The sequence below is a fragment of the Epinephelus fuscoguttatus genome, linkage group LG14 (assembly GCF_011397635.1).
Source record: "Epinephelus fuscoguttatus linkage group LG14, E.fuscoguttatus.final_Chr_v1".
NCBI classification, from domain to species: domain Eukaryota; kingdom Metazoa; phylum Chordata; class Actinopteri; order Perciformes; family Serranidae; genus Epinephelus; species Epinephelus fuscoguttatus.
The window spans coordinates 35,847,455-35,863,103 of NC_064765.1; the positions used below are offsets into that span (position 1 = coordinate 35,847,455).

General features: G+C 39.4%; 1 protein-coding gene across 1 annotated transcript in view; it reads right to left on the bottom strand.

Moving 5' to 3' along the window:
• Positions 1–8,639: 8,639 nt before the first annotated feature.
• The window catches only part of gabrb1 (gamma-aminobutyric acid type A receptor subunit beta1), a 107,611-nt gene continuing 100,601 nt past the window's right edge, over positions 8,640–15,649 (bottom strand). The window contains exon 9 of the mRNA XM_049596296.1: positions 8,640–14,579. Coding sequence (XP_049452253.1) covers positions 14,238–14,579 — 342 coding nt within the window. The 3' untranslated portion in view covers positions 8,640–14,237. The remainder of the gene's footprint in view (positions 14,580–15,649) is intronic.

A 15,649-nucleotide genomic window follows, 5' to 3' on the forward strand; every position in this document is an offset into this window, starting at 1 on the left:
TAGAGTGTGTTTACATGGACAGTTTAATTCCCATTCTGAATGAAAGTTCATTCCTATGAAAAGTGATCTTGTAAACTTGGCCAATGTGATTGAAAATTCAATCCGATGCAAGGGGCTGGAATATTCCGTTTCTAATTCCCAATGAAAGAATTTCTCGCACTTGTATACACTCATTCCTCTTTAAGTTCATTCCGGTCTTTCTGCTCATGCTTGTTTCCTTGCCCTTCTGGCGTGATGACGTATATAGTGCACGTGCAACAAGATGGCAGCTTCTTTTCTCCCTTCTTCGACCTTCTACCTCCCTTCTCCTCCTCAGCAGACGAAGCATTAGCAGAACAAGGTTGTTGTCGTACTGCTGCTTCAAGAATATAAGCAAAACAAGCCCGAAAAAGGCACTAAGAACGGAGTTGTCAAGCATCTTGTTATCCGGAGCGAGGATTACAGTGTTTTCTTCCAGTAAATGTAAACATGTAACATCCGCCCCCTATCCAATCAGAAACCTTCCCTGCGCGGACCCGAATAAAGGTGATTAAACTGATCTCCGTGTAAACCCTCATTCAGAATGAATATTTCCCATGTAAACTACCTGGAAAGACTTTAATTCCGAATGATTTCATTCAGATTTATTTCATTCTGAATGAGAAGCCATCATGCACCTGCACCCATAGAGACAGACAACCACTCACACCCACATTTACACCTACAAGTGATTAGTCAACAGTCAACCTTGTTAGAGCCATTTGTAGCAAGCTCTTATAAATTCCTTTTGGTTTGAATTGCTTCAATGTCAATACACTGAACAAAACTGTCAGTGCAACACTTGTGTTTTTACTTACATTGTCACAGGTTCAAGTTAAAGATTTAGGACTTTTATGCGCTTAATAGATATATTTCTGTCAAATTTTGGTAGGAAATTTGTTCAAATCTGTGTGAGCCCTTATTTTTTCCAAGATAATCCACCCATTTGACAAGTGTGTCATATCAAATATATAATAATGATGCCAACTGGCATCATTATACAGATGTGCCTTGGGATGGTCACAATCAAAGGACACTCTAAACTGTTCAGCTTGATCACACAGCACAATGCCACAGATGTCCCAAGTTTTGAGGGAGCGTGTCATTGGCATGCTGACTGCAGACATGTTCACCAGAGCTGTTGCCTGTGAACTGAATATTCATTTTACTGCCCCAATGGGGATTGTATATTTCTGCATTGATTCATTGCCATAGCTACGGCGTAGGTCCCGTTTCCATGCAGAAGCTATGCCGTAACGCCATAGCCTGATGTGCCCCTCCCCAGCAATGTTCTACACGTTGTGGCGACGCAGACCTCCTGTTTTTGTATACTGACATTATTTCCCTCAGTGGTACAAAGCTTTCATTTAATTTCATTTCACAGATAAGAAACAATAAATTGTGAAGACAATAAAGCCTCCACAAAAATAGCATTTTAAGTGTTGTGTGTACTTTTTCCTTTGGGGATTTATACTTTGGGATTTATCCAGGCTTCATATGAGCAGAGGAAATCTTCGCTTGTCGCTAGGCTAATTTATACAATGTAAAATGCCATAGGCATTGTCTTGTTATATTTGCTTGGAAAACGTGTTTAGTACAAGACAGTTGTTTTGTCATTGAACCTTGTGAGTTGTAATGTACCATTACCTTTGTTAAATGTTGCTTTTGTCCCTGGATTTATATGAGAAAAAGAAAAAAATCGCTAGCTGCTAGGCTAGTTTATATAATGTAAAATGCCATAGGCTTGTGCTAATAACATTAGCATGTTGTATTTGTGGGGAAAATGTGTCCAGATAAAGACAAGTGTTTGTCTGTGTTACGTGCCGTAGAGTTTGTGGTGTGTGTGTGTGTGTGGGTGTCTTTGTGTTTGTTACAGGTGCGTGTTGCAGGTGTGTTGCCTGAATGGTGCCTCGCAGCTGGTGCCAATCAGGTAGAGGATAAAGGGAGAGTGGATCGAGGCCACTGGCTGTCAATGGACCGTTAGTGCTCCTGGGAACCGTCTCACCACCGTGTGTTTTAGTGTACCTCCTCGCAGTGTGTTAGTGTAATACCAGTATGTAGTGATTTTCCGTTTAGTGTCTAAGATCCGGTGTTTTCTGAGTTGTATTGATTGTGCATCGTCATCCCTCCTTTTGAGTGGACTGTTTTCAGTTTATAGTTAGTTCTTATCATCCTCAGTTTTTGGAGGATTGTTTTGTGTTCGTGTTTACATTTTTGTTTAGTTAATAAAATATTTGGCTTACGTAAATCCTACCAGCGCTTCATTTTTCCCTCTCCGGTATGTATTGTTTATTTAATTATTACGGTTACTCCTGAACTTCCGAGACAAGTTGGAACGTAACAGCCTGTGAATGCTGCGAGTTATAGTGAAGCTGATTTGTGCACTTGTGTTTGAAACTGTTGCTATTAAGCCATGTTTAATGTGTGTTTAATGTGTGTTTTAAATCAATTAAACTTTACAGCACTTCACAGAACCCTCTGCCTCCAACTAGTGTTTTGGTGGTGTAACTGCAGAGTGACACAGACACCAGCACAAGTATAAATGCTCACACCAGAGTAGGCAACATGTGTAGGCTACAGCATGGGGTCTGCTGCACAACTATGAAGCCGTCTTCAGTGTTGTTTCCATAAATTTGGCAGTTTTGGCAGAATGTGGCAGCTCTCCTTTTTGATCTTTGTAGTTACAGTAGCAACTTTATGCCTATTAGACTACATGATTTTAGCTCTCATTTTCTGCTCTAACAGTTTTTGGAGCTCCCCGACCCCGACAAAGCCCCAGATCAGTGACAAATAAAAAAAAAAATCACCTTGTATGAGTCCACTTAGTTTTACTCTGCCTATTAAAAATGAGGAAGCCTAATTTGTAAAGGTTAAAGTTTGGACAGAGTTAGAGCTTGAGGACAGTTCAAGTCCCCAAAACATGATGGTTCACCTACGGGGAGCATGAATTTCACGGCAGTCTGATTTTTATATTTCTTGTGTACAAGTGGGCATTCCCTTGATTGCACTACAGGAAGGTCGGGAAGTTACCAGAAACAACGATACATCTGTGCTTCAAAGTTCCAAGTCTTAATCTCTGTATGTATAAGTGACAATAGTGATGACCTGAAGAGCTCAAGGTTTTAACAGTCTAATGGCGTGTGGAGTAACGCTGTGCCTGAGCCTGGTGGTGTGGGACTGACATGCTGCAGTACTGTCCAACAGATGGCAGCAGGCAGAACAGTTTGTGGCTGGGATGGTTGGCTGCCTCCTTGGTGTAGAGGTCCTCCATGGATGGCAGCTCCATCCTGGTGATGTGGTGAGCAGTTTTCACCACCCTCTATCGAGTCTTGTGCCTTACTGCAAGGCTCATAATATTTTTTTTTCTGTTTACATGCACTGGTGGAAGTAACTTTTAAACTGATGTGCACCAAAATCTTTTTTGGGGCGGCATCTTCACCTTTAATTGACAGACAACAGTGTAGAAATGGAGGAGAGAAAGAGAGGAGTATGGCATGCAACAGGGGTCCCTAGCCCAGAATCAAATCCACCACGCTGCAGTTATATGGCATGAACTGTAACCACTCAGCTACCAATGCGCTCCAACTAAACATTTCTTTGCTTCACAGTTTGGCATATCAGTGTCAGATATTTTCCACAGCAGCTAGAACTGACTGAAAGAAATCTGTTTCAACCCACTGAAACCAGGTTATGGCTTGTGAAACACTTTGGATTTTAATTGCAAAAGCATTACAATATAAATGAATATTCTTATTGTTTTTCTAAGAGGTGACCATGATATAAGCAGGATAATGCACGTTGAAGTGTCCACAATCAGGAATTAATGGCCTTCATGGAGGCAACTGTCCGATGTGCACAGCTCCATGTCGGCCATTAATAGACACCACACTGGCCATTATTCCTTACATATACTGTGCTTGCATGATTCAGTTTAGCCTACTGAAGGATCCTGTCAACACAAACTAATTGCTTATTTCTAACAAATGCATACACAGTGGGAGAAATGGGGGTCAGCTGTTCATTTGCCCAAAGACCTAACAATGACTGACAAATTTATATTTTAACTGTAAAATATCACCTTCATCTGGGTTACAATTATTAAAATAATGTGTGGTTAGGTTCTCTGCCAATGTAACAAATAAACAGAAGGTAAATCAGCTGATGTTTCATCAGGGTTTATCTGAGGTTAATATGAGGCTTCTAACATCATGTATGGTACAAAGTTAGACAAGTTTATACCACTGTCTAGAGAAAAACAAAGAGAGAAATCTCTCCTAAAAAGACAAGCTTTTTGAAGATCCTCAGTTAATTGAATAAGTCAGATGGCTGAAGCCTAATAACTGATTTTATGTTACTTTATACAACAGTTAGTTCCAGCCCTGCAATCTGATTGGTCGAGAGACAGTAAAACCGTGATGATATTGGAGTACAACATCACGGTTATTTCACTGTGTATGTATCACTCCGCCTCACAGCTGATTGCAATCAACAATCAAATCAAAACTGACGGTTAGTGTCAGTTAGGTCAGCAGTTGCGTTGTAGGCTAATTAATTCATCCACTGTCAAACAGCCAAAAATATGAATTTATTTCCTAAAATAAGATATGAATTGAACTATGAATGGTCATCAGAGGAAGATGAGGGAGAGGAGAAGCTGAATCCATCTGAGCACACATCCAGGTTTGTCAGTGTTTCATCATTGGAGCTCAATGACTTAGAGAAAAGCAACATACTGTCAGATCAGAAGGCAGAGTCGGCTGTGCCTGTGAAGCGGCAGTCCACCATGCAGTCACCAGAGACTTATTTCACCGGCTGCACAATTAATGGAAACGTGCAGATAAATGTGTATAAAGAGTAAGTGCCTGGCGCACCATGTCTGCATTACATAGCAACGGTGACAGCGGAGAGTCCTGGGGGAACTATTTTTGTTGGTGGAAGACAAATAAAATGCTTACATTATCTATTTTGTCCTTATTTTTCAACATTTCTTAATCAGCCTTGCTTATTTAACTGTTGAACTGTTGAACTGTTGCCTGCGGCCTCGTGCCTATGACCGAATCACAGCCATGACGATATCACAGTACAACATCACGAGCTTGAGTGTGATATTGCTTAAATATAATGACGAAAACTCTGTCTGTGGGTGTCTGTTCCACGTTCTTCTCCTCACTGACTTGGTCAATCCATGTGAAATTTGGCACAGTGGTAGAGGGTCATGGGAGGATGTGAATGAAGCAATATTACATCAATTGGCCAAAGGGGGGCGCTATAGCAACCCATTGAAATGTCAAACTTTGAATTGGCATATCTCATGCCCCGTATGTCGTAGAGACATGAAACTTTGCACAGAGATGCCTCTCCTCATGAGGAACACATTTGCCTCAAGAACCCATAACTTCCGCTTATATAGATTTTCCATCATTTAGAATTTTTTGAAAAACACTTCAAATGGATCTCTTCCTAGGAAGTTTGAGCGATCTGCATGAACCTGGGTGAACATAATCTAGGGACCAATATCTAAAGTTCCCTCTTGGCAAAAGTTGGAAAACTTACTAAAACTGAGCTTCTATAAGGCAATGAATATTGCGGAGGGCGTGGCTCATCACATAAAGGTGTATAACATCTCAAGGGTTTCACCCATCACCACGCAACTTTGTAGGCATATGAGCACACATAATCTGAGGGGACCCCTCCATTATTGACCCCATCAAACAAAATGGGGGCGCTAGAGAGCTCATTTCTTATCTAGGCCTAACCGCCATATGGATTTTTACTAAACTTGGTAGATATATAGAACAGGACGCCTCAAGGTGACTGGAGAAATTTAACTCTAATTGGCAACTGGGTGGCGCTATAACAACAGAAAAATGCTTACGACTGATCGCTGTGGCTCCCCCTGTGGACCAATGTTGGGTTTTTTTTTCCTAATGTTTGGTATGACTAAGTCATGGTATGGTATGCTGTACATAATCACGGAAACTGTCAGTGTGTCATTCTGTCAGTCAGTCGTTCTGTCTGTCCACATTTTTTAAAAACTCTGTCTGAATACATTGCTCTTCTTAATGGGTTTAGTTGACTATTTAATCTGCAGTTTCCTATGACCTGTATCCCAAACACACACCATGTGAAACTGTACGTGGGCAACTGTGCACTCAATGGGTATGGACTAGTGTGTATATGTATATATATATATATATGTATATATACTATATATGTGTGTGTGTGTGTATATATATATATATATATATATATATATATATATATATATATATATATATTTAAAAACAGATAAATTGGAATTTATTTTTGCACAGAATGAGGATGACAGATTTCTTTCCCCTATCACTTACACTGGAAGCACATTAGGAAGAGATGCTTTAATGGCCAGTGTGAACAGACAGATTACAGCAAGCAAAAGGTGTTTCAATGTTCATGTGGGCATGTCAGCATTGTTGTCAGGCAGACTTGAAAAAAAGTAAACCTGTTCTTTAAAGAGAGGTTTTCTCTGCTAAGAGCAGCAAAGGCAGAAACGTTTACTCAGGATAAAAATCAGAAATAGATGAGAACTAAAATAATTAAGGCTCAGAGAAGGAAGAGAGGTCACAGTGTGCTCTGAGTAAGTGGAGGTGACGTTTGTGTCCAGGCTGTGGCCTTTCAGTCGATTAGACAGCCGGCTGTCTGATTAATAATGAGAATGGGCTGAACTGCCAGCAGACACAGCCATGCTAAATGTGCTAATGGCATTCGTCTTCACTCCGGAGCTTCACGTTAATCCTTAGAATGAGCGCTGCTGCTGTTTGCCGCGGACATGCTAACTGGACTAATGGCATTCTCCTCCAGCCACCACGGTTTCACTCCAGAAACTTCAGTCTCTATAAAGACAATGGCCCTTCACATCTGCAGTACAGCTGGATAGAGAAGAGGCTGACTCAGTGCCTGCCTGAACCAGAGCTGTTAGAGTTGAACTTTTCTGTTTTCAGAGAGATGATCTTACATTATGCTTAACAAGCAGTAACATGCTTTTCCCAGCAGAACTCTAGTCAGCCAAAACTACAAGTACATTATGAGAATTTCAAATGGCTGGCTATGGCACATTGTGTTATCAGTTTAAAATATACTCTGGTGCATGCACAAGTAAGATGAAAACAATGGATATGGAGTTTTTAAAGACACTTAGAATTTTATCATTTGGTCATGAGACCTTGTTGTTTATAGTTGATTGTAACCACCATAAAATGTAGAAAAAATATTGCCCCTACAGTTATAATAGAACTGTACCAGAACTAATAGAACTGTCACTGCTGTGTGTAGATACATAACTCAAGCATATTTCAAGTGTCTGTAAGTTGATTTCCCTACTGTACCTCTGTGAAATCAACTGACAACAATGGTTGACTGGAAGGTAGTAGTCTTGAATAATCTACAACACTACAGCATGCTTTGGAAAATGTTGGTGCATGTTACATTTTTTTTTATCCATATCAAATAAATTAAATAAAATGACAACAGTGCCACATGCAGTTCTTTTGAAATTTGCAATTTTTTTTCCCTCTGACTGCATTTAACTGTGTCAATCAGTTAAAACTAAATTTCACAAAAACTGCAACCAGCAATCCAGCCATCAGAAAAAATGCCAACAAAATGTCTGCAAACCATGGATACATCACATTTACACATTATTATGTAGCGAATACATGGGGAAACTACATTTATGGCTGTGGTTAACATGTGGTTAGGTTTAGGCACAAAAAGCACTTGGTTTTGGCTTAAATTACCTGTTTTTGGTGGGACAATTGACACTGGATCTCTCAGTAAAAACAACAGCTTTTCATGCTGTTGTCCTGGCAGTAAAAGCAGGGATGTCTTGATAAAAAAAACACAATTGCTTTTCATGTCATCTTCCTGGCAGTAACTGTAGAGCTGTGTCAGAAAAAAAATACCGCTTTTCATGCCACTATCCTGGCAATAAAATCAGGGGTGTCTTGGTAAAAAAAACTTTTCAGACCACTATTCTGGCAGTAAATGCAGGGATATCTCCATAAAAAAAGAACAACTTTTCATGTCACTATTCTGCCAGTAAATGCAGCAGTGTCTTGGTAAAAAACAACTGCTTTTAATGCCACTAACCTGGCAGTAAAATCAGTCATGTCTCAGTAAAAAATACAGCTTGTCATGCCACTATCCTGACAGTAAATGTAAAAAAAAAAAAAACATACTACTTTTCGTACCATTATCCTGGCAGTAAAAGCAACTATGTGTAAGTAAAAAAATAAATACACTATAGCTAAAAAAAAAAAACAACAACGATGAGTCGCTACAAAACTGATTGATGGTTAAACTGATTCAGCACATATGAATGACATGCTACAATCTCAAAAAAAAGTGTACATCCAATAGAAAGAATGTTACCTACAGACAAATTACCTGTGCATGACCAACATCTCAGGAAACACAAATATATCGATGCTTTGGTAACAATGTTATACGAGTGAAGTAAAATGATTTTTTTCTGTCTCAAAAGAGTCTACATTTACTCTGAGTGTGAATCAGTTAACCTCTATTTGTTAGATACAGAGCACATCCTGACCTGATGTTATTTGTGTGAGGTTCATATGGCTGGATTAACCTGTTAAGGGGCCCTGGGGGCAAAATCGTTCAGTTGGGCCCCTATTACTGTAACACCCAACCCCCATCCTAGTTGTGTTAATCAGTTCTGGGGTTTATTAAACAGTGAAAACAAACATGCTTGAAACATACTTGTTAGTTTCTGATAAGCCAGCAAAAATACACTGTGGTTGGTAGAGATGTCAGCAATTTTATTTAAACTCTATTCTTTGAAGTCTCTATAAGTTGACACAAAGAATTTGTATGTCGTGTGTCATGTTTTGTCCCTCTCACACGCATCCATATGCTCATACTCACACACACACACACACACATCCACACAACCATTCCTGCACAGTGTCTTATATCTGCCTGTAAACAAGCAGAAAGACACATGGGCAAACACACCCACACCCCATTCCACTTGAGAGCACATATAGAGCATGAGAGAAAAATTGTACAGTAATTTTACACAATAAGAGTCCAGCACATGTCCTCCCTCTCCACGGCCTGTGGGCAAACCAGTTGTTCAGGGCCTCCATTAGCTCGTCCGTTCACAGAAAACATGTGTCCATCTGCTCCGGGTCCTTTGTTGTGAAGAAAGCCAAGCTGTGTTTTTGTTTTGTTGTTTTCTTTTTTTCCACCTCCTGTCCGTCCACTCTAAAAACAGCAACACTGGCAGCATGGAGACCAGCCTCGCAGGAGATTTTTTTCAGCATTAAATTCAAAAGATTGTCATCGTAATGCTGGAATGTCTTACTACTACAATCTACGCTTAGATAATGGTACTGTACTTTAGAGCCTCAGAAAAGATCTTAAATAGTCCACTTCTGTTTTTGGTTCTCCATGTTCTTCTTAATCTAAAAAAAGTACAAGATGATTTGTTTTAAATTCTACTCACTAGATAGAAGTTAAGTTAAACCCTGTGAAAATATTGAGATTCTTGGTAAAGGCACAATATTCAGCCATGAGGAAAGAGCACACTGCTACTATTGTGTCCTGTAGAAGCCTATCTGGTTTTGCTGCTTTTTTTGTTGAAAGCCCTGATAAGACAAGCTGTCCACACTTGTCCTAACCTTCGAGTTGCCGTGACTACACTGTAAAAGTTTGTCATCAACTAGGAAACTTTGTGGAAGAAAAAATGTATTACTTTAACCACATAGATTTTGTATCTGATTATTTCTTATTTTCTTTTCTCATTTTGCAGTCTAAGCTATGCTTTCTATCAGTTATCCAATCTGGGAAAGCGGGAGGTGTTTTTGAAGGACTTAAGATTTCTAGAGGTTAACTTTGGGAACTACCCAGTTGATATTTTTCAATATTTCTTATCATATAGATTTCAACAATTAATTTAGTGAGCAAACTGTTAGCATAACTGATAGAAAGGGTGGCCAAAGCTATGGAAACAAAGCCCAAGTTGTACTTTAGCAGAGCTCAGCTGATGATCCATGTTCACATCCCATAGTGTACAAACTCACTCAGTGATCAGAAAAATAGAAACCCTGTCACACCTGAAGAGGTGAACCCTCCTTTACCATTTACATATGTCTCTACCAAAGCTAGTAACTTTGATTCCTTGTTTGCGTTACAGTGGGCAGATGACAGAGAAAGCTGACAAAACTGTGTTTCACTAAGACTGAATAGTTTATGGGCTTTAAACAGGCAGCAGCTTCAAAATGAAACAATGGAAGGACTAGAAGCAAAAGAAACCTCATAAGGGTGGGTCTACCAAGAATAAGTAAGAAAGTGACTCTGGACAGAACAAGAAATTACACAAACACACAGTCTACCTCTATAGGAGTTTAACAGCAGACAGCCACACAAGGTGCCTCTCCTATCAATGGTAAAGTGCTGAAAGTGTCTCGTAGCTAAAAAGAGCGCAGTATCCCAAGAAATGATGTCCAAACTGGACAAATTTGTGCCTCATCATTTAAGCCTAATTTTGACGTCTAGTGCCATACAAGAAGTATGGCCTTAGGTGTAGAGTTTAGGGTGACTTTAAGGAGCTATGCCCTTTGTATTAACTCTAACCATGATCTTTCCCTGTCCTTAAATACCACAAGGTCATGAACCAAATGAGGTTGTAAGTGAACATGCTTGTGGGTGAGGTGATAATGGTTTGGAAGGTATTAACTACCCATAGATTGACACTTTGATACCAGAACCCAAAGTATAGGAAGGCCTTAACATGGTTGTAAAATGGATTAATCATGATAGACATTTTCAACAAAATAATGCTTCCCTGCATGTCAAAAGGCATTTTTGGACCAAACAGTTCTGGGGACTCCCCGAGAGGAATCGCTAACATGATATAAGCCAGCCAAGGGTTGGTGTAGCAACATGTCATGTTATCAAAGATTCTTATATTTTGTTTTGATGAGTCTAAATCGCATTGGATTTCCCCCCATCAGTGAAGCCTGTACTTCACTGTTGGTCCATTTGTTCGTGCTTTCTTTTATGTTTTTCCTGGTAAGAGCTGTTTGTGTTGTCTGTTGTTTACATAGCTAACAGATTCTTAAAAATGGCAGTTGCCAGTGCTGCACTGGCTCATGGGTTGAACCAATCACCATACAATTATGTAAGGTTTATCTTGTTATGGAAGCGTACCTTGTCTGAAATAGGAGCTTAAAGAGTCCCCAAAAATGCTAAGAACTATGATCGTTCCTAGTTCTTGTGGTGCGGATGTAATAAAAGTGGGGTTCTTAGAACTATTTATTAGAATTATGAAAAAGTTTCTCTGATCCAAAAATGCCTAAAGAATGTCCAGGAACTATTCAAGGAACATGTAGATGGGATGACCTCATCACAACACATCAAGTCATGCAATAAATCCTACTGACAACTTTGGAAGAAACACAAATGCAGGCTCCATAGAACACAGGTCCATCCATCAGCCTTGGTAATGTAGAGCTCTGGTGTCAGCATGGTTATCTTAAACACCGGCACACTACAGGGCCATGGATAATTCACACTAGGAGTGCCAACATTGTGCTTACTCTGAATGATTTCAAATTTTCTGGTCACCAAGTGTATACGCACGTGTCCCTTTTAGACAGTCCATGCTGTAGCCCTGCTTTAGCTTATAAAAAGACTTGTGGCCAAAAAATGTACAAATATATTCAAGAAAAAAAACTAAATTAAAGACTGGACAAACATGAAGAATATAATGTTTCCATTCAGATCATGAGGTCTCACTGAATGCTTTGATGAAAATGTCATGAGTCATATTCTCCTGCATTCACAGTCAACTAAACACCTATGGGAGATTTTAGAGTGTTGGACAGCAGTCTCCAAATGAGGGAATATGTTCTGCAAGAATGATGTTCATTCCTCCAGTGAAGCTCTACAGACTTTGAGAATCTACATGACAAACTGTGCAAAACCTGTTCCTGAGTTTTTTGGAGGAGGAGCACTTCACTAACAAACAGCGTGTAGGCTTTTATTTTTATTTGTCACCCACATGGAGATGTTAGAGTTGTTTAGCTGAAAGAAATGTCTCCATCACACAACCTTAGACATGAACTGGGATTGCCACAGATTAAGTGGGAGAAGAAAAGCCTTCCATCCAGCATTGGAATAAGTTTCTGCCCAGAATGCTTGTACCTTTCTTGTGCAGTCAACAGCCATTATACGACCTTTATTTAATCAGGTAAGAGATAGAGAGAGAGAGTTGAGATGAAGATCTATTTTGCAAGAGAGACCAGAGTGCAGCAGAGAAAAAGAAAGCTGTGCACCTCCCTCCTCTTCATTTACAGTTTTCAGCACGTAAGATGGTAACGTTTTGCTGTGCATGGCATCTATGGTGTGGTCCAGATTAGGGTAAGACTTTGGTTATGGCAAATAAACTATTGATATGGTGTAGGTATGGTTAGGCAACTAAAATGCTTGGTAAAAGCAAATAAAGGTTAGGTAAATAGGGTTGATTAAAAAGACAAATGTTAACTGCAGGTCTGTGACAGAACACAAACTCCAATCTTCTGCATGAAACTCTTGCAACTTGCTATATGCCACTTCAATGACCTCTTCACCGTACATATATGCCAGGACCCAGCAGAACACTGCACTGTAACAAGATAATCAGTGTTATTCATTTCACCTGTCAGGGGTTTTAATGTTTTGGCTGACTGGTGTATACTGTAAAGGACGCTCAACTTCTGGCACTGGCACAGAACATAATTTGTGAGGTTTTGTCCAATATGGAAATAATTTCTAGGGATACTGGGCCAGCTATTACACTTTGTTTGATGTTGGTCATACCTACTCTGTCTGTCCTCAACACTAGTTTGTCCTCAGAAATGTATTTTGAACCTGACTGTAGGACTGGAGCTGGAGCAAACTTGAACTTGGGTCTTACAACTGATCCCTAACCCTAAGCCTTGATAATGAGCTGAAAGGCAATCCACTGAAAAATAAATTAGAGTAACAGTGACCTCAAACTTGCCCTGTAATTATTTAACACACTGAGATGGATGAACCTCTCTGTATTTCTAATAGTTCTGCACAGTATATTTTCAGGTATCTGACAAAAATGTTTAATAATAGTCTGTAACACAAAATGTTCAACACCAGCAGCGAGTTTTATCAGGGCTTGAAATTTTAAATGTGATTTTGAAAGCATGGTGACATCATTGGTCATTCTTTACCTGATTTCTTTTAAAGAAAATTACATTGTACATGCTCACAGACACTGTGAGAATATCATAGATACAAATTCGACTACATTTTGTTTTTGAGAAATTAGTTGGAGTTCCAATTAACATCTGTCCTGTACTTACCTTATATGCAATGATTGTTCGAAAGCATACAGTATAATGATTATAATACAGAGTGGCTCAGTAGAGCCATGCAAAGCTTTTTCTTTTTTTCTTTTTCTTTTTACAGAACTGAAAAGAAACTTGTCAAAAGAAGAGAACATGTCATGAAAAGCAATCTGACATGTTTGTTAGCTCACAGATGGCTTTCAGAGAAGGATTTCAACACGATGCATATCCGGCTCCACAAAAATGACCTCAATCAGAGCACTGAGCTTAAATCAAATCAGGACTACCTTATTACGGTGGAATTCAACCAAACGTCTTCTGTTAATAAGCTGGATGAGCTTCAGTCACAAGATCATGTAAAAACTGTTATAATTACCTACTTGTTTTGCACTGGGCTTCCTTTGCTCTTGTTTTTGTCTTAAGCAAACAAAAAGTTGTGTTCCATTCACATGCAAAAAGTGAGATAACGGAAGGTAAGAAAAAGATATAGAACAAATAAAAGATCATTGCCCATAATTTTGGAGTCACCAAAGTCTTTTTGGCAAGTTTGAACTTAGAAATACCATACCTTTACTGTGTCTTAAATTCCATTATTTTTATCTATCTATTTTGTATGGATGAGTACAGCAAAAGTGATAGGATTTTTAATAAATTATACCTCTGTTATATATATATTTATATATTATATATTAAATTGTATTTACATTGTAAAGACATCCAGTACTACTCATTCCAAAACAGGATGTATACAAATGGACTGAACGCTCCTTCGTATTCATTGCTGTACAAGACCTAGGTAGCTTTTCTATCAAATCATTAGCAGTAGTGCTGCCACAGAGGCCCGCTACTGCCACCCTAATGGACATAGTAAAGCCAGTAGACCAGGTTGAAGAAGGTGAATGCAATTGGGAAGACGACACGGGACCACTTGTCTATGGCGTTGACGTCCGTGAGGTCGGGGATCTTGACTTTGAGCTGCGAAGCCCTCCTCCGCAAGCGGCCCTTCTTGTGGCCCATTGGCCGGTCAATGGCTGGTCGTCCATACAGGTCTCGGCTGGTCATGGGCTTGCGGTACTGTATGCTGGCACTGTCATAAGAGAACATGGTAGCCCGAGGGTCGTTGAGAGCTCCCATCATATCTGCTCCACCCATCTCACTGGTTAAGTTGGTTAGGAGGATGTTGCCATGAGCATCAACCTGAGGGAGGAAGTCATCAAAGTTCCTTCAATTAATTTTGAAACCAAAACTCAAATAGACGGCAAAGTCAAAGGCTGAGTCCCTCACAAGCAGCACCTTATTGAGGGAAAACGTATGGAATTGATCATTGCATCATGAACTGCCCCATACAGGTAAGACCTTTTCAGGAATTGTTTTTAATTTTAGACAATTTAGACAAACAGCAATACTCGTAGTTTGGAGTGCTGTCGTGAAAACCACTTTCTGGGATCTGGAGCACTGGGTGTACTCAACAGCAAATATTTGGCCATGAAGGACGTGGGGGTATGACTTAGCTAGACATTTCTCCATTCTTGGCTGACATGGACAGTATGCAGCAACATGTCTTTCAGGTTTTTTTTTTTTAAAGATTCTGTTATTCTACACTATTGCATATTTGTAACCTTATAAAGTTTGGTTGAATGAGGTCCCATGTATCTATACATTTCTTTGTGACATTGTTCTTTTGATGGGTAAATTGTAGACCTACATAAATGCTCTTAATAGTAGGCTAAGAATCCAGGACAACGCCAGAAAAAACGCTGTAAAATAGAAGTGCAGAAACAGCATACAAGCACCACCAAATTTGAGATTAGAGATTCATATTTCCCAATGTATAATTATTCATAATATCCAAATCATAAAATTGAAAACAAAAATACCTACCCAATGATCATATATCAGAACAGTTAAATATTTGGGTCCAGCCCTATTAGTTTGCAGAACAACTTTGTTGTTAGACCAACACATTTCAGCTTGTGGCCTTCATCAGGGTCATCTTGAAATCCATACATTTCACCTGGGAGGCAGCCTTTTCATTCTACCTTTGATTGGAGCTAGTGTAAACAAGTTTGCCTACAGACAGGGCCAGACAGCAGGTCCTACAACATAGTTACTTTAAAGAATACTGAATAAGTGTTTTATTGAAGTGAGAACAAGTGATTAATAGTATGCAGGATTCTTTGGTTTTTGGATTTCTGTTACCTGAAAATTGTTACCATAAAACTAAGCTGCCATTTTCACACCACTGTGAATCTGTTTCAATCATACAC